Raw genomic sequence first — 19,953 nt, forward strand, 5'->3', positions numbered from 1 at the left:
CCTCACTTCTCCAGGTCTACTTTCTATAGCACTCTGGGTTCTGACTAACTCTACTCCACTGCTGCTGCTGTTCTTAGTGGTCATCCCATGATGCTGGCATCTCCACTACACTGGGGTTTTCTGCTGCAACTTGGCTTCACCAATAGCTTCTCATAGGCTCTCTTCATGGTGCCAAGCCTCATCTTCTTTGCATGACCCCTTCAGCTGTGGGCCATCAACTGCAACTGATGCTGCACCCTCACCAGTGTTCTGCTCTGGCCTCCCACGGTGCTAAGGCTCACCTGTTCTCCATCACCCCTTTAAGCCTTCAAACTAATACCACTTGGGTGACTCCCAAGTCTGGCTAACAGCATGAGGTACAGCCTTGACTATCTCTAGAACACAGCTTCTTTGTGCTCTCAGAAAACACTGCCCAGATGGTTTCACCACAATGATGCTGGCCTCTTCTTAATCACCCCAATTTCTTAGCTCCCACTAACCAGTGAGAGGCCAAACCTACTCCACCTTGGGACTGGACTCCATCGTAGAAAAACAAAACAAAACAAAACAAAACAAAATGCCTGAGAACTTGGCTCACAGCTGAGTCCAAGCTGCACCCAAGTACCAGGAAGGACCCCATGACTTATCCTTGGCCCATACCCAAGAGTTACTCCTCCCTAGCTGCTTCCTAGATATAGCCAATCAAGATAAGTCTGATTGTTTTAGATGTACTTTCAGACCATTTGTGATAGTTCATGGTCTTGCTTCAGTGCACCCACCTGTCGGCTTATAATAGTCATTCTACTAGATGCTTACCAGGCTGGACATCCCCTCACTTGCTCCCATTTCCAGTAAAACCTTGTTCCAATGAGGTTTGAAGCTAATTCACCAAACTGTCCTGTTGTATTAGGGCTGGTGGTGAGTAGGCCCAAACTCGAGTCTGTAATAAAGAGACCCTAATACGGTTGCATTGGAGTTGGCTCCTGGATGGTCTTTTGGAGCTCGTGAACAAGGCACAGCACCACCATCAACTGTCCCAGTAACCTCTTCTATTCTTGCCTCTAATTCTAGAGCTACTTGGCCGAAGCTGCCCAGTCCTTCTACTTGCTGTGGCTGGAACACAACCTTCTTGTTCTATTACATCATCACAACTTTCTGTTTTGAATGATGTCATTGACTGCCTAAGCTTGTCTTGAAACTGCTTGGCTATTGTTAAGAACTGCACTCTCAACACTTGGTGGCCCCACACTTTGGGAGCCACTAATGTTGGGGACCGCACTGCCCCACGCTTTGGGGCTACTATGTTGCTGTCCACACTGCCCCACGCTTTGGGGCTAAGTACTCTGGTCAAGAGAGAGAGAGTGGAGATGGAGGGGCAAGAGATTAGAAGAATGGAGACAAACCAGAGTGTGTAGTCTAGTCTGGTTACTCCTTTATTTCCCCTATTCTCTCTGTTACAAGGAAATCCTGGGTGTTTATAAGCACAGGCAGGAGAACACAGGTGAAGACATTTTACCACGTGCACCATGCAGCTGGGGTCAATAAACAGCAAAACAAGCTATGTGGGATAAACAATATATTTATCAGAGTGTGCTTCAGCTGTTGTAGGCTTTTGAAAAACAGGTCTCTCATCAGGGTATATGGTTCCAGATGGCTGCAAAGATAATCTAGCCGGTTTCTGCTAAACGTTAGCTCCCAACGGGCCAGAATTTCCTCTGTAGACTGACTATGAACTCAGAGATCTACGTGCCTTTGTCTCCTGAGTGCCAGGATTAAAGGAGTGTACCCCTACACCTGAACCTAAGATTTTTTGGTTTTTAATTTCTTTTCACAAGATCTTTATAAGTTCTGAACTGTAGTTCATTCCAGATTTTTGTCAAGTTGAAAACAGAGATTACCCATCACAAATTCCAAAGGCCATTCCTTTGTTTATATTTACAAACAGATGGAAGGGTTTCTATGAGGGTAGAGTAGCTCTGGTACTGGGCTGAAATAAGATTTTTTTTTCAGCTCTAGGCAAATTCATCCTCTCAAGGCACCATATAATAGGAATGGTTCTTCTTCTAGGAGTTTGAAATAAAGGTCTTGGATTTTAAAGGCATGTGTCAATCATAGTCTACAGTATTTAATTAGTCCAAAATCTTTCTGAGATCTGTTTTATCTTTTTAATAAGACTTATTTTATGTGCTTAAGGGTTTTGCCTGAATCACATGTATGCTTAGTACCTGCAGAGATCAGAAGAGGGCATTGGATCCCCTATATCTGGACATATGGGTGGTCCTGGGCACATGAAACCAGATGTGTGCTGAGAACCAAAACCAGGTCCTCTGCAAGAGCCCCATGTGCTCTTAACCTCTAAGCCATCTTTCCAGAACCTACTAAGGAGTCCCCAATATGTTTTTGTAGAAGAAAGTTGCAAGTTAGTAATTTCCTCTGTTCATTCAGGGCTCAAACTTCATTTTCTTGGATAATTACATGTTTTAAATATGGGACTTTATTTTCAATGAATTGAAATTTTCTTTGAAGACCTTTAGGTCCTGTTATCCCTGTGTTCATTCCTCTTGGGATGTCACTGACAGCAAGAGGTCATCCATGTACTGAATCAGGTTGACTGGGAGGAGCCTCTCCTCCTCTGGTCTTGATGTCACTTTATTTTGTTTGGGAAAAAGTCTTACAGCCCAGGCTGGCCTAGAACTCACTGTGTAGACTAGGAGGGCTCAAACTCACAGAGCTCCTCTGAAGCTCTGTTTTAAAGAGCTATTCCAAAATATGTCCAAATAAGATCAGTCTGCTGGTATTGCTTGTTTCCAATTCATCCTCCCACTGAAAGGTGAAGAGATCCTGACTATCCTCAGCCAAAGATAAAGCCCTAGTGGATCTTTAGGCCAACAATACTGTAACAACTTTGACAGTATGGAGTCTGAGGAAAACATGATTGGGAACTGTGGAGTGGTTGGCTGTGGACTATCTTGGGTCACTGCCCCAAGGTCTTGATACAATTGGTGAAAATCATCACACATTCTTACTGTTAAGTCGCACTGGCAAGTTAAAGACATACAGAGCTTGAGGAGGCCATAACATACCAAGCCATTACTGATGGCATTAACCCTAGTCTCCCTTTAAGCATATGGGATACTGCCCTCATCTAATAACCCCACCTCCTGAGGATTTTAGAGTAATATAGATTGAAGGAATTTTAAAATCCTTGTTCTTCCTAACTTTGAGTTAGACCTCACGAAAGACACCTTTTTCTGCTTTCAGACTCAAAAGGCACCAATAGAGCTACAGGTGGTGGTTACAATCAATGCTACAGCAGTGGCCACAAATGCCAGGTGATGTCTCCTCTCCTGCCAGTACTGTTGGAGCATGGTTGATACAATTGCCCCTGCTTCAGTTACCTGTGCCAGCTGACCTAAAACTACGAGGGACCCAGGACTCAGCATCAGGCCCTGCAGCACACTCAGCGTCTGGTGATTTCTGACTTATTATAGCTTCACTTCATTCTTAGAAAGTTACTTAGGGTTCTCCTAGCTGGGTCTCCTTTGTCAGTATCATTCATCAGTCATCATTGTGTGGGCCTTACCTTGGGCAATGGGAATGAATCTAAGTCAAACTTGGTCTCAGCCAAAGCTTTCATGTCAAACTGGCTGATGAGACCACAGTAGATGATGATACAGAAACCTAGTTCTTGTGGCTTTGCCATTCATGTATGACAGTGACAGACTTACCAAGGGAAGCGGGGGTGTCAGAAATAGAGAGGATATGCAGTTTGGTAAGTGTATGCACTGTGGTTCAGCAGACAGGCAAGGCTAAGAGAAAGAGTCATGCCAGGAGAGCTGAGAGGGTGGGATCTCTTTTTAGCAGTAAGAGATGGGTTACTATTATCTCATGGACTGTTATGCGTGTGTCTATATCTGAGGGTATAGAGGTCTCACTACCTTGCTAAATAATAAGTTTTATACATCTGTTGTCTTTCTAGAGCCTGGCCTTTCAGGATCAGAGTCTAAACATTTGTGTAAGTTCTCACAAAACCCTGGGTCAGGACTGTCAGCTTGTAGGGATGTTTGATTATATCTGCCTATACATTTCTAGGGGAGCCTTGCTCCTCAGAACTGCTGCCTTCATCTTGAGGGAGGGCGACTCCTTGAAGAAGGCCCCGCCTTAACTGCCCCCTGGGTCCCTGCCACTCCTCTCTGCTGGGATCCTTGGACCTTGTTCTGCAGGTTTTCTTCCTTTGTATTTTGTTTTAATCCAATCACCGTGAAAAACCAGGTTAATCAAACACATTTTTCCCTGTCATAATAAATTCACTGAAGCAGAAACAGGACAGAGCAGCCTTCACCACACAGGAACATTAGGACGACAGGAGACTTGGTAAGAAAACTTTTTGGTGCCTAAATTGGTATTGTTGCAGACAACCTCTGGCAAATGGGAAACTGAAGGGTCTCAGGGTCTGAAGTGCAGGTTCAAGAGAGATACTAAGCAGGATAGTTGGGCAAAGTTTCTTAGAAAACAGTTATTAATGCCATGAACAGATAGAGAGCAGTGGTGGGGGCTCTGGGTATAGTTCTGGCCTCAGCACCACAGACCGATGAAGGTGAAGGCTCTGAGGAGAATTGAGCCTTTGTAGCAGAGTTGGGGTCCATTCTTACAGCTCCGTGAGAAAGGGAGAAGACTTTGCACCATGGCCTGCAGCCAGGTTTTCTGATTCCCTAGCAGGTAGCAGGGAACCAGCTGGGCAACAGGATATATGGCCACTAACAGCCTTTTGATGTAAACTCACTTCCCCAGGTAAAAAATCCTGGCACCTGGAGGTCTGTTAGCTCAGGCTTCCCAGACCAATGGGTACCTGACTGTCTCTGTAGGGGTGGGGCTGCCGCAGGCTCTGTGGCCTTGAGCAGTAGTTGGGTTTGGATTCTAACATTACATGCCCAGCTTTTATGTTTATATTAAAAGAAATAAGGGAATGGTTTTATGGAGGGAGGAGGCAAAGGATAATAGGCATCAATGCAGAGACAGCAGCGCTACCATCTCTGTAGATCCTTCATTGTCAGGGACAACTAGTGAGGTAGAAGGTTCAGTTCCAGCTCTCTGCTCTCAGCTATTCGTGTTGCAAGTGGATTGTCACTGATGAAGGAGGCTCTGGTCAAAGTGGTTCAGGATCAGCTGAGCAAACATGTTGACTAACCTGGAGCAAGAAGAGGGGGAAGGATATATGATGTCATAGCAGGCAGGAAGTCTGAGCAGCATCTGTCTAATAATATCCATGCCTTATGACCCCACTCAGCATTAAAGAAGCCTGGTTAGAATTCTCTGAACTGGGCCTTTTTGTTAGCATCACCTTTTGGAAGTGGAAATTTGTGAAAATTTGTTTAGGCTAAACTTGGTCTCAACTTCAGCTTTGGGTCATACTGACTGATCAGACTGTAGTACTGGATGATATAGAAACTTACAGTTCCTTAGGAAAGGTAGGCAGCATGGCTGGGTATAGCTGAGGAGTTTAAAGTATCTGAAGCTAAGACGGAAACACTGGGAACCTTTGTCCCCCACACACTGCAACCAGCACTAGTAAGCAGGAATCCAAGCTCGAGACCAGGCCTCTGCTCCAGAGCCCTCATATGTCCAATCTTCCTTCCTTTTGCTCAGCTCTTCTTTCTGCAAACACAAAAGCCAAGAGTAGTATGGTTTGAGGGCCAGCATGACTATAGTGCGCGCACACACACACAAAAGAAACAGGTCAAGGAACAAAAGGAGAGAGCCAACGGCTCACACCTGGGATCTCATCCTTGGATGGGGAGGACAGGCTCCCGTTGCCCAAAGTCTACCTTGGTGACCTGGACCAAATGCTCAGCAGCAGGCTCTGTCCAACTCTGTAAGCAGAAGAGAAAGAGAGGGACATAAAATGGGCAGGGAAGTAAAGAGTGTACCGGCAAGCTCCTTTATCTGCTTTACTCTCAGGACCACAGCTTCTAGTTAACCCCAACAACAGACCTTGGTCCCTGGTGGCTACATACAACTGTGAAATCTAAGTTCTTGTACCTAAAGATTTGAGAGCTGTTTCCTTCTCTTTCTGTGGTCTTTCCCCTCAAACTCTCCTCCTCCTCTTCCTTCTCCTCCTCTTCCTCCTCCTCCTCCTCCTCCTTTTCCTCCTCCTCTTCCTTCTCCTCCTCCTCCTCTTCCTTCTCCTCCTCTTCCTCCTCCTCCTCCTCCTCCTTTTCCTCCTCCTCTTCCTTCTCCTCCTCCTCCTCTTCCTCCTCCTCTTCCTTCTCCTCTTCCTTCTCCTCCTCCTCCTCTTCCTCCTCCTCTTCCTTCTCCTCCTCCTCCTCTTCTTCCTCCTCTTCCTTCTCCTCCTCCTCCTCTTCCTCCTCCTCTTCCTTCTCCTCCTCCTCCTCTTCTTCCTCCTCTTCCTTCTCCTCCTCCTCCTCTTCTTCCTCCTCTTCCTTCTCCTCCTCCTCCTCTTCCTCCTCCTCTTCCTTCTCCTCCTCCTCCTTCTCCTCCTCCTCTTCCTTCTCCTCCTCCTCCTCTTCTTCCTCCTCTTCCTTCTCCTCCTCCTCCTCTTCCTCCTCCGCTTCCTTCTCCTCTTCTTCCTCCTCTTCCTCCTCCTTCTCTTCCTCTTTCTCCTCCTCTTTCTCCTCCTCCTCCTCCCCCTCCTCTTCTTCCTCCTTCTATATTTATAAATAGGGTCTAACTATGAAGCCCTGGATGTCCTGGCACTTGTGCTACATACCAGGTTGGCCTCAAAGTCACAGATATCCACCTGCCTCTGAAGTGCTGGGATTAAAGGTGTGTACCACCATGTCCATCCTCTTTTCTTTTTTTAAAAATAACCTCCCCTACTTTTTTTTTTTTGAGGGAAATGGATTCCTAAGCCTCCACCTACCTGAGGCATATGGGCAGCCGCTGGCTTCTAAAGGAGAGGCATTTTTCTGTAAGTGTGTTGTCCCTGGTAGGTCTACCGTGCTCAAGTACAGGACCCCATACCTAGGAGTATATGAACAACAGAAGTTAACTGGATGGGTTACTTACAAAATAAAAAAGGACACATAATTGGGGGAGGTAGGGAGGTGAGGTGTATTTGGGAGGAGTTGGGGGAGGACTAGAAATAAGCATGATCAAATTACATAAATTACATAAATTCTCAAAGAATTAATAAAAACATTTTAATTAAAACCATCTTAGTAGCCACTGGATGAGAAACAGATTCAAATGTTGATCTAGACAATGCTTGCCAAGAATCTTTCTGTCTGAGATTGGAGATGAAGCTCGTTAGTATAGCCTTTGTGCAGGGCCCTGGTCAGTCCTCAGAACTGAGGGGGAGGGATATCAGCATCTTACCGTCTCACACGTCTCACATGGACAACGTGGGCTCTCTTTGGTATTCGAGCTCCTCTTTTTTTTTTTTTTTTTTTAAGTTTGTGGAAGACTACCCTGGTTGTTTACCACACAGTTCATTTGCCCCTTGGCAATAGGATGTAGCTGAACCAGCTGTGTCTGGAGTGAGGCAGAAGACAGAAACAGGCCAGCAGTGCCACCTGCTGGCCGAAGTGATTCTACCACAAGCAAGGCTCAACCTCCCTCAAACGTTTCTCATGCTCAGTAATAGCAAAGTGAATGGTATGAATGACAGGTACCTTACATCTGTATATTAATGCATGTAGCTTACAACTTAGCCAGGTAAAGCATGCAACTCAACTATTTGTGTTTTGTTTGTTTGTTTGTTTTGTTTTAGTATATTAACAGTGTTGAATCACCATTACCACAGTCCATTCTAGAACGTTCTCACTGAAAGGAAACTTCCTCATGGACAATCACTGCCTCCTTCACCCTAGTAACTACTCACTGGCTTTTGTCTCCATGTATTGATCTATTCTGGTCTTTTACTTAAAGATGGATTCAATAAGTAGTCCTTTATGGCTTCTTTCCTTCAGCATTATAGTGTCAAGGCACGTGCTTACCCACGAAACTATCCACAACCCCACCAAAACATTTTATGACCAGATACTTTATTATTTTCATCAGCCAAATAATATTTCATTACAGGGATACACAGCCTTTGCTTATCCAGTCATCTGACGATGGACTTTTGGTCTGGTTCTGCCTTTTGGCTACTATAAATAACACTGCTGTGTAACCATTTTTTTCAAGTTGTGTGTGTGTGTGTGTGTGTGTAACATTTTCATTTCTCTTAAGTATATGACTCTGAGTAGAATTGTTGGGTCATATAGAAACATGTTTAATTATGTGCAGAACAGTCAGACTGCTTTGCTTTTGCTCTTTTTTAGTTAATTAGTTAGTTTGTTTGTAGACAAACTCTGTAATGTAGCTCTGGCTGTCCTGGAACTTGCTATATAGACAAGGCTGGCCTCGAACTCACAAAGTTTTATCTGCTTCTGCCTCTGTCTGCCTCTGCTTCTGAAAGTTCTGGGATCAAAAGCATATACCACTACATCAGGCTAGACTGTTTTTTCAAAGGATTGTATTATTATACTATTTGTTTTTATGTTTACTTATTTACTGGGTACAGGACATGTGCAGTACAGTGTCGGTGCGCACACGTGTGTGCAGTGTGTGTGTGTGTGTGTGTGAGAGAGAGAGAGAGAGAGAGAGAGGATTGGGAATGGGTTGTTTTTTCCCACTGTGTGGGTCTAGGGACTCGAACTCAGGTTGTCAGCCTTGGTGAGAAGCTCATTTCTGCACTGAACCATCTTTCTGGCCCAGCAGTTTTTACCATCAGTCAGCATATAAAAGTTCCAGTTTCTCCATCCCTGCACTAGTGCTCGATATCCAACTTTGATTCTTGGCCACTCTACTCATGTGAAACACTGTGTTGTGGGTTTGCTTTGTCCTCAGTGGCAATATCTTGGTACCCTTGTCGATCCATGTTTTATTTTATTTTATTTTATTTTATTTTATTTTATTTTATTTTATTTTGGTTTAGACAGGTTCTAAATGTGCCACCCAGGTGCAAACTCAGTCAATTTGACTTAGGATCATGTCCAGGCCAAGGAGGAAGTTTTTTCTTAACAGTATCCAAGGACATCAGGGTAGAGTCATTCCCAGGAGTGGCCTAAGGGTGGGGATGGCAGATTAGAGGACTGATAAGATGAGGGATGGTGGCTTCTACACAGGACCTCTTTAGAGACCAGGGAGGGAGAGAAGGAGTAAGTCAGAGTACAGAGTGAGAGACTCGCTGAGAGACACAAACTAGAAACAGAGGATGTTCCCCAGCTGTGGCTGCCTCTCAGTGTTACTTATAACAGGGAAACTTGTCTTTGTGTTTTAGGACACTTCAATTGTAGGATCTGTGGAGGAAACCCCACCAATCTGCACAGGATTTAGGCATTATGAGGTTTTTCCATGCACATCCGCTTGGTTTCACCTGGTGCTCCCCACCTTTCTCATGTAAAGCCCCTCCTACCTTTCTTTTAGAACTGGCTCTGCTTATGGGAAATAAACCAGGGGGTAAATTGTATTACAGGAATGACTTGAGTTTCATGGCTTAAAGACAAGCTCATTGGCTGCCTTAGTTACCACTAAAATCCATGTCTCTCTAGGTACACAGGATGGTTTTGAGGCCTCTGAGGTCTAATTTTAATTAGACCTCCTGATTGGTATCAGAAGGTGCTTTGCAAGCTGCCTAGGGAGAGATATCAGTCATCCTACCCAGGTGTGGAGCCTGTGAACTTTAGCGATAGCTAGACCCTCAAGATATATTCGATGGTGCAAGAATGATCCTCTAACCTCTAGAGTTATTAACAGCTGTGTGATCAGCCTTGCAGCCAGCTTGATGGGAGAAGAATTCATGCCTGGTAACGTTAGTCTAGTCAGCACCTGTGGCTAAAGAGGTCCCTAGAGGAGAATTTACTGGTGTCATTTCCCTAAACAAATGTAATTACAAACTGCATTCCAAATATTTGTATACCCACAGATAAGTGTTGTTCTTAAAGAAGCTTCTCTTTTAAAGTTAATTTTTTTATGTGCCTTGGTGTTTAGCCTGCACCTACATCTGTGTGAGAGTTTCAGATCCCTTAGAACTGGAGTTACAGATGGCTGTGAGCTGCCATGTGAGTGCTGGGAATTGAAACCAGGTCCTCTGCAAGAGAAAACAGTGCTCTTAACTGCTGATCATCTTTTTTGTTTTGTTTTGTTTTTTTCGAGACAGGGTTTCTCTGTGTAGCCCTGGCTGTCCTGGAACTCACTCTGTAGACCAGAATGGCCTTGAACTCAGAAATCTTCCTGCCTCTGCCTCCCTGGGATTAAAGTGCTAGGATTAAAGGCGTGTGTCACCACTGCCAGGCTGCTGATCATCTTTCAAGCCCCAAAGAAGCTTCTTTTTTTTGTAACAGCTGAAGATTTACAGAAGTCCACAGCTGCTCAAAATGCAAATAACAAGTGACTGTAGGGTGCTAAGCCCAAGTTGATACATCTACAATGTAACCCTATGCCTAAGCCTTAGATACATCTACAATGTAACCCTATACCCAAGCCTTAGATACATCTACAATGTAACCCTATACCCAAGCCTTAGATACATCTACAATGTAACCCTATATCCAAACCTTAGATAACATCTAAAATGTAGCCCTATACCCAAGCCTTAGATACATCTACAATGCAGCCCTGAACCCAAGCCTTAGAAAACTTGAAGGGAAAGAGAAAGAAAGACTGTAAGCCAGGCAACTAAGATGCCTGCTCTAGATAGTGTCCCCTAAACCTGACGGTTTTTGTAGACAGACAGATGGGGTCCTGGGTATTTGACCTGGATTGGAGAGCCAAAGACTGCAAGGTTAGCAGTGTGACCTCATGTTTGCCCTTTTCTGACCATACTGTCTCACACATGTCTGAAAAACATTGACTTTGTAACTTTAATACTGCTACCCAAACCTCACTTGAGACTAATTGGTGGTCAGGAAATATATATAAAAAAAAATTGTGCTTGCTGCAAAACTTTTATGTTTGAGATTTTATAGTTCCTTTTTTTTTCTGCTCTAAATCTGTACTAGTCTGTATCACAAGACAATGTTGACACAGGAAAACAGAAAAGCATTTATAGCCCCCCCCCCCATGAACTTTGTAACCCAACTTCCTTGTATGACTTCAATAAAAGACTAGAGCTGAGTCAAGTCTATATGGGCATTCTCACTCCGAAGTTCAGAAAGCTCTCATGGAAATGAACAATCCTGTCAGTTTCCTCAATTGATGTGTTTTCTTATTTGCCTACCAGGTATTCCTAGTCCTTGACGTTCTATGACTCCTGTGGAGGCATAGGTGGCACTCAACATGGCGCTCTTGGACCTTTAGGGTAAGTAGAGGTGCAATTCGACCTGGTAAGGACCCCACTGTGGGAATTCCTCAGATCCTGAGTTCAAAGATTAAGGCTGGAAAGAAGGAGTGTGTCATGTTTCCTTTTCCCCTGACTCACAATGGACCAAAGTGAATCATCCGAGAGAGCGATGTATAAAAAGATATTAAAGAGATTATTATTACAAAAGGGTACTCATTTTGAGCAACAACATTTGGATGAATTTATGCAGTATGTTAAAAAAGACTAGTCCTCAGCTTCCGGAGAAAGATACATTAGAAGAGAAAGCCTGGGAAAAGGTAGAGAAAGGCACTAAACAATGGATTCTTGAGCATTCAGATGAGGAGGGCAAGGCCCCAGAAAATGTTGTTAGCTATTGGTTTGTGGTTAAACAGGCTTTTAATCATGTAGAGGTCACTGGTCTACCAAACCCACCCTCTGGTTCCCCTGCTGGGAGTGTGACAGGAGAGTGTACACTTTCAATTTCAAAACCTAAGAAACATTGGTCTCGTTCCTCTCCTGCAAAAAAATTGCATGGTGGAATTGGTGGATACGTCCCCTGATTCTTCTGAAAATGAGGATGACGAACCCCTAGATCCAGGGGATGCGTTTGATTTAGAGGAAGAAGCAGCTAAATATCATAACCCTGATTGGCCCCACTCTAATGCTAGGTGCAGACTTCCTAAGTCCCGGTTGGCTGCTGCTGCCAGAGAATGTAGGAAACGGGGCTCCTCGTTTTCAACGCTTTCCTATCCTATCTAAAGTGGAGAAGTTGATTAAAGAATTAAAGGAGGGAGTGTCTAAATACGGGCCTACTGCTCCTTATGTTTTGTCTCTTGTGGAAAATCTACCAGGGAACCTTATGCCTCCCTCTGACTGGCAAACATTGGCAAGATCCTGCCTTTCAGGAGGCCAATTTCTGTTGTGGAAAGTTGGACATGAGGATGAAAGTGGAGGGCTTCTGCAGTCTAGGGATAAAATCTCAAGAATGAGAAGGTAAAGGTTTCCTTCTCTGTGCAGGCCTGGGCAAATGGGCCACTTGGGACGCTCAATTGGCTACTGTTCTTAAAGAAATCACTGCTAGTGCTGTCCGAGCTTGAAGAGCTCCGCCTAGTCATGATACTAAAATTGTTCCCTGGGTTGAGGTTGGCCGAGATATGATGAGCCTCGGACTGATTTTGTGAGCAGACTAATGGCTGTGGTAGGAAAGACTACCCCTGAGAGACCTTCACCTGACATAGTCATTAAACAATTGGCCTATGAAAACGCTAATAAAAATCGTCAGGCTTTACTGAGAGGCAGATGAAAAGGATCCACGGACATTTTATTCGCTGTCGTGCCGAATTTTCCCCTGCTGTAGTACAGGGTATAGCATTTGCTGTGGCAATGCAGGGTAAGGCCCCGAGACAGCCTCTGTTTGATGAGCAAAACTGGCTAAGTCCTGGTTCTGGGCATGTTTTCCTTGCGGTCACCAGGGGCATTTTGGATGAGACGCCCTCTTAAAAGGGGAAGTCAGTTTCCTGCTCTTGCAAAGCTGGCTCCAATGCCTTCAAGAACGGTTTCTGCTACTCTTTGTTATCCAGCGGAGGCTATACTTGTATCTTCCCAGTGGATGCAGAGTCCCCATTCTGGATTCCAGATAGGCTTATCAGACCCTATTCGCCTCCCCTCAACGAGGCAAAGAGCCCAGCCCACGCGCCTGCGCCTGATGAAAACTTGCTTTCACTTTTACTAGACTTGCCCTCACAAGTGAACGCACAACTGCTGATCTGCCAACTGTGCATCTGCGACTTCTCCTTTCTTCTCAAGCGCTTTCGGTGGTGCAGGAAGCCAGAGTGATTATTACACCTAGTAATCTTCTTCTTGCTATGCTTTCTCTGCTGACTTTGCAGGTGATATTTATCCCTCTTTGTTATGCTCATGATTTCTATTGGACTTCTTTGCCTGATCCTCCGCTTTTTCATTCTACTACTTGGGAGCAGGTTTCCCTAGTCCTTGATGACCCCTGACTCATGTTGAGGCTGGACCCTGGCACAAGTGGTTACTAAGAGTGGAAGAATCAGTTTCAATCCAGGAATAAGCTCTTAGATGGGTTGTCCAATCCCATGTGGTCAGCTCTAGATGTGTGTACACATTAGCAATAGTAAACAAACTCAGCGGATTTCATGTGATTGAACGTGAATGGTGTCTATAAGATCATGTATTCAGAAACAGTTGCTGCAGTGGTCCTCAACCTCCCTAATGCTGACACCTTCCCCTTTAAAAAAGATTATATATATATATATATATATATATATATATATATATATATATATAGTTTATTATATATAATTTATATATTATATATATTATATATAATCAATATATATGATATATATATATGGTTGCTGTCTTCAGACACACCAGAAGAGGGCATCAGATCCCATTACAGATGGTTGTGAGCCATCATGTGGTTGCTGGGAATTGAACCCAGGACCTCTGGAAGAGCAGTCAGTGCTCTCAACCACTGAATCATCTCTCCAGCCCCAATGCTGAGACCCTTTAATGTAGTTTGTCATGTGGTGATGACCCTCAACCATAAACATATCTTTGTTGCTACTGCAAACTGCAATTTTGCTACTGTTAAAAATCATAATGTATATTTGTATTTTCCAATAGTCTTGGGTGACCAATGTGAAAGGTTTTATTCAAGCCACAATGAGGTTGCGACCCACAGGTTGAGAAATGCTGATTTGGTGGAACTGTTTGGGAAGGATTAGGATGCATGGCTTGTTGGAAGTGTGTCATGGGGGTCAGCTTTGCAATTTCAAAAGCCCATACCACTCTCAGTCCTCAACGTTCTCTCTCTCTCTCTCTCTCTCTCTCTCTCTCTCTCTCTCTCTCTCTCCCTCTCTCCCTCCTTCCCTCCCTCCCTCCCTCCCTTCTGCTTGTGGATCAGATATAAGCTCTCAGGCACTGTTCAGTGCCATGCCTGCCTGCCTGCCTGCCTGCCTGCCTGCCTGCCTATTGACATGCTTCCTGCCATGGTGTCATAGGCTCTATGCCTCTAGAATGGTGCTAGAATAGTGAGCCCTCAGATTAAATGCTTTATTTTATAAGTTTCCTTGGTCACTGTGTTTTGTCTCAGCAATGTAAAAGTCACTGAGATATTTAAGAAGAGAGAGTGAGGCAGGCAGATTTCTGAGTTCAAGAACAGCCTGGTCTACAGAATGTGTTCCAGAGAAACCCTGGCCAATACATACATACATACATATGTACGTATGTACGTACGAGCACCAGCATATGCCTTTGTTAGTCAGTAGTGGCTCACGCCTTTAATCTCAGCATTTGGGAACATGGGAGGCAGGGGCAAGCAAGTCTCTGAGGAAGAAGGGGAAGAAGAGGGGGGAGAGGAGGAGGAGGAGGTGGTAGTGCTGGAGCAAGAGCTCGGTTAAGAGCACTGGCTGCACTTCCATAGGACCCAGGTTCAATTCCCAGCACTGACATGGCAGCTCATAACCATTTTGTAACTCTAGTCCCATAGGGTCTAATGTTCTCCTTCATGGGCACCAGGCATGCACATGGTGCCCAGCCAGACATGTAGCAAAACCACCCACACCCATAAAATTTTAATTAATTAAATTAAAATCTAATCTTTAGAAGTATTTAAAAATCCATTCGTTCTGAAAAGGAAGCAGATGAGGAACGGTGTGATGAGACAGACTTCTGCTTCGACCGCCTCTGGTTACTTTAATCCAAGTCACGTGGAGCGGCAGCTTTGGGTAGCAATTTTATGAAGCATTTGAAAGGTCAGACGCCCAATGCTGGCATTTATTTTAATTGTTGTCAACCCACAGGTTCCATCTCTCTCCACACTGATGCTGTGGGCCAATCACAAGCTTCGTCTCTCTAGGCACTGCTGCTCTGGGCCAATCACAGGCATCATCGCTCTTGGCACTGCTGCTGCAGCTGGAGCAGGGAATGTTCTCCTCTTCTCCTCCACACCCTGGGCAGCTGGAGAAGCTCTTCCAGTACATAGACCTCCACCAGGATGAGTTTGTGCAGGTAGGAGAAGCCGCACGTGATGCTCTGCTTGTTCCCTTCAGAATCTGGTGGCAGCAATTTACTGGGACACATGGAATTTTGTATCCAGAGATATGATTCCATTCCAAATGGTGAAACTTCTTACTAGGATAAAATATCTAGGCTCATTAGATTTGTGGCAGAGATCTCTTAGTCCTGGGCTCTAGAAAGATATTCTCTGCTCCTGGTTGGTGTTCACAACACCTCTGTGGAGATCATGATTATTCTAGTCTATCACGTAGCCTACTTAGTTTGCAGAGATATCTAGATTGAGCAGGAGAATCTTTTACCCTCCGGAGCCGAATTTGATAGTCCTTGCTTCATTCCTAACACCAACCTGATTACCAGGATGTGGGGTGGACATGTGGCGGAGAAGAGGACAGAGGGAAAAAAATAGAAAGAGGCCTTGGGAGCAAAAAGAGGAGAGAAACAGTAGGAGAGGAGTGGTAGGTACAGGTCCTATGTCTCACTGAGCAATTTCCCTCTCCTGTCTCCATGGGCTCTTGTCCCTTCTGTTGGCATCTGAGCCTATGACAACAGCTTTCTCAAGAGTTGTTTTGAGGTTTTTTTTTTTTTTTTTTTTTTTTTTTTTGGTTGGTGTTTGTTTGTTTGTTTGTTGAGATAGGGTCCAGGGTCACATGTAGCCCAGGCTATCCTGAACTCAACACCTAGTAGAGGATGGCCTTGGATGCCTGATCTTCCTGCCTCTGCCTCCCAGGTGCTAGGACTGTAGGTGCTCACCACCCACACCAATTTCATGCATCTAGGGCCTCCTTTAGGTCTCACTAGACTTCATGTTCTACACCCCTAATACCATGTTAGTCCAGTGGTTGCAGTCCATCAACCAATGTTAAAAATATTGTCATGTAAACAGAGATGAAGCCTTTGTGCTTCAAGCAATGGCACAAAGTTGACTCCCCAGGCCAACGTTCCTAAATATGGCTTCCGTGTAATCCTTCCTCCTCTGCAATGGTCGCCTGACAGGAAGACCACCTGGATCTCTGGAATTCAAGCAAACTCTCCAGAGTCCATTGAGATACAGTGTCTCATGGGAACTGAGGATGGGTGTGGGCTTTCTCTCCAGCCTCCTCAAACTTGCCATTCTCTACAGGAGGGTGGGGGTGTGTGAGTGTCAGCAGCCCCTGATCTACACACTCTGGGTGAAAATTTCCTAAATAATGTTCCCTAAATAAATTCCCTTATGATAAAAATGTAAATGCTATAGCCAGGGAAGAGAAATCAAACAAGTAAGAAGCAGAGTCAAGATCAGCTGTCCTAAATAGATGCCATTGTCCCATCAACAGTGGCGGTGTTCTGCTAGGCGTGTGGGTGCACATCGGTGACCCCAGCACCTGGGAGGCAGAGATGAAAGGACCCTCACAAGTCCTCAGTCATTCTGGTTTACATAGTACCTCCCTGCCTCACCCCCACCCCCCCAAATTGTCTTAAGCAACTCGGGTTCCAACGCTGGACCATGAGTGATGATTTTAAATTACTCCATTGTGGGTGCCCTTAGTAAATGTCTGGTAATCCTATAACACAGTGGCCACTGTTCACCTGGATTAGGGAGTCCCGTTCTCTTATTAATTTATTGGCTTCATATATTTTGTGTGCATGTGTGCAGGGATCCTTAGAAGCCAGAAGAGGGCACTAGATCCCCTGGTCTGCAGTTACATGACTTTGGGAGGCAATGTGAGGGTACTGGAAACTGAACCTGGGTCCTCTGCAAGAGTAGTACTTGCTCTTAACCAGTGAGCCAGCCCTCTACCCCCACCCTTCTTTACAGTTGGAAACCTGAGGCTGAAAGGTTAAGGAGTTCTCAGAGGCAGGCAATGCCCTGGGCCGAGGCGGGTTGGGTAACTAAACTATGTTGATGAGTTCATGACCTGGCCATGCTGCCTAGAGGACCAAATGTGTAGGAAAGGGCTGACTGCATTCTCACAACCCACCCTACCACATCTTTGGTATCAGATGCTTCTGGTCTCCAGGTTTTTAATTAAACTTCAAGTTCATCCATTGTGTGTGTGTGTGTGTTTGTATATATGTGATTGTGTATATGTGTTTGTGTGTATGTGTTTGTGTGTATGTGTTTGTGTGTATGTGTTTGTGTGTGTGTGTTTGTGTGTGTTTGTGTGTTTGTGTTATGTGTTTATGTGTGTTTGTGTTTGTGTGTGTGTCTGTGTGTCTGTGTTTGTGTGTAAGCCAATAGTCAACATTGCATGATTTCCTCAGGTGCTGTCCACTTTGTTATTTTTTGTTTTTGTTTTTTTGTTTGTTTATTTTGAAACCAAGGTCTTACTGACTTATCAAACATCCTCAGCTGGATAGCCATTGAGCCTCTGGGATCCAGCTGTCTTTGCCTTACCTGTTCTAGGACTACAAGCACGTACCACACTGTCAGCTAATGTTTTACAAAGCTACCTCTGAGGGTCTGAATTAGGGTTCTCACACTTGTGAATCTTCACGCCTGAAACATTGCCTCGCTCCAACACTTGCTGTTGAGCATCCCTGAGTTTTTAAACTAAGTTGCAGGATTCCATGAACTGAAGACTGTTTAGGGGCTTGTCTCCCATCAGCCTCTACCCAACCAGACAAGGGCTCTTGTGCCCTACCTGATAAGCCCCTCATTGTGTTTCCTCACAGACCCTGAAGGAGTGGGTGGCCATCGAGAGTGATTCTGTGCAGCCGCTGCCTCGACTCAGACAGGAGCTCTTCCGGATGATGGCCTTGGCTGCAGACAAACTCCGGAACCTGGGAGCTGGGGTGGATTCCGTAGACTTGGGTTCTCAGCAGGTACCAGGGGTCTCCTTCCAGCTCAGGAGACTCCACATCAATGGACGTTTTCCTTAGGTGGTATCAAGAGAAACACTTACTCAGACCCTCACTGCAATCCCCATAGAGTCCAGGTTTTCCATAAGAATAAACATTCCATCTAGTATAAAATGAGACTGTGCTGTGGACTTCTAGTCATAGCAGGACTCGGGCAGGTGAAGAAGAAAATGAAGGTCATGAGTGTGGGTCAGTTTGTTATTGGAATCCAGTTCTCCAGGCACTTTTCTCCTTGCCTTTTCTTGCATGCACTGGCGGGTTCCTGAAAGCACTATCCGAAGGGTGTTCTCTTTCCCTGGAACCTTCCTAGTTAGGGTTTCCATTGCTGCAGCGATGCCCCATGACCAGAAAGCAGCTTGGGAAGAAAAGGGCTTATTTGGCTGATACTTCCATATCACTGTTTATCATTGGAGGAAGTCAGGACAGGAACTCAAACAGGACTGAATCCTGGAGGCAGGAGCCATGGAAGGGTGCTGCTTACTGACTCAATTTCAGGGCTTGCTCAGCCTGCTCTCTTATAGTACCCAGGACAACCAAACCAGAGGTAGCCTTACTCACAATGGGATGGGTCCTTACCATCACTAACTAAGAAAGTGCCCCACATCTGGATATTATAGAGGCATTTTATCAGTTCAGATTCACTCCTTTCTGGCTTGTGTCAAATTGATATTAAACCAGCCAGCACAGAACCATTGTTTAGAACTGCCTGCCATTCTACCATGGCAGATATGCATTAAAGCATCCAACGTCTCCTCCTTTAGCGCTGATCATCAAAGATTAGATGTCCAGGATTTGGAAAATCTGCTGCTTTAAGACATTTGAGATCTGAGTTCTTGAAGAATATTTCCAAACAACTATATACAATTTGGCATTGTATATCTAATAATTACTGATTATTATAATTTTAATTTTTATAATGGAATATAATAATTTATGTTCCGATAATGCTAGTTATTGGAAGGATATCATGGTATACATTTTTGTTTTGTGGATGTATGTATGCATGTATGTATGTATGTATGTATGTATGTATTTGGGACAGACTCTCACCATGTAGCCTTGGCAGGCCTAGAACTCAGTCTGTAGACCAGGATGATACAAAGGCATAGAGATCTCCCTGCTTTGACTCTTTAGACCTAGAAATACAGGCATGCGGCACATAGTTAGCCATTGCCTGCACTTCAGAGACGGGGAAAAGGATGCTCAGAAAAAATGATGTAAGCTTTATGGGAACTCAAGGACAGAGTAGACAGGAGTCTGTTTTGAATGTTCTAGAAGAGGAGAGAGTACATTCTCTTTGAGTTTTGTTTGTTTTAATGTTGCAATCCACTGTCCCACAGATGCCTGATGGTCAGAGTCTTCCCATACCTCCTATCATATTGGCTGAGCTGGGGAATGATCCCAAGAAGCCCACTGTATGCTTCTATGGGCACCTGGATGTGCAGCCAGCTCAGAAGGATGATGGGTGGCTCACAGACCCCTACACACTTACAGAGGTGGATGGTGAGTGTCATCTGGTCTCTAGGTGGAACCTGTCTGTAGTCAAGGCTTGACACAAAGTCAAAGGTTTTTAGCTATGGTTAAAAATGAGCAGATCTAGGTCTGGTGGGTTCAGGAGTATTCCCAAGACAGTCAGGAGGCTGGAGAAAGAATCACAGTTCCAAGCCAAACCTGTGCTTCAAAGTTAATTTGAGACCAGCCTGGGCAACTGATAGATACCTTATCTCAAAATAAAAAGTGAAAAAAGAAAAAAGAGACCAGAGACATAGATCAATAGTAAA

General features: G+C 44.7%; 1 protein-coding gene and 1 long non-coding RNA gene across 3 annotated transcripts in view; one reads left to right on the forward strand and one right to left on the reverse strand.

The window, feature by feature from the left end:
• Positions 1–1,433: 1,433 nt before the first annotated feature.
• Positions 1,434–6,087, reverse strand: LOC143434257 (uncharacterized). The gene is made up of 4 exons (XR_013103595.1): positions 6,019–6,087; positions 5,752–5,849; positions 5,433–5,634; positions 1,434–5,167 (listed from the first exon to the last, which is right to left on the reverse strand). It is a non-coding gene; the product is annotated as an uncharacterized LOC143434257 (long non-coding RNA).
• Cndp1 (carnosine dipeptidase 1) overlaps positions 4,246–19,953 on the forward strand; it is a 41,419-nt gene continuing 25,711 nt past the window's right edge. Inside the window, exons 1-6 of one of the 2 annotated variants that reach the window (XM_076912345.1) lie at positions 4,273–4,353; positions 6,832–6,907; positions 11,204–11,281; positions 15,118–15,325; positions 17,987–18,136; positions 19,513–19,675. In XM_076912345.1, coding sequence (XP_076768460.1) covers positions 15,242–15,325; positions 17,987–18,136; positions 19,513–19,675 — 397 coding nt within the window. In that variant the 5' untranslated portion in view covers positions 4,273–4,353; positions 6,832–6,907; positions 11,204–11,281; positions 15,118–15,241. Of the gene's footprint in view, positions 4,354–6,831; positions 6,908–11,203; positions 11,282–15,117; positions 15,326–17,986; positions 18,137–19,512; positions 19,676–19,953 lie in introns of both variants that reach the window. The other variant, XM_034518622.2, reaches the window with a different exon arrangement.

The sequence above is a fragment of the Arvicanthis niloticus genome, chromosome 14 (genome assembly GCF_011762505.2).
Source record: "Arvicanthis niloticus isolate mArvNil1 chromosome 14, mArvNil1.pat.X, whole genome shotgun sequence".
Lineage (NCBI taxonomy): Eukaryota > Metazoa > Chordata > Mammalia > Rodentia > Muridae > Arvicanthis > Arvicanthis niloticus.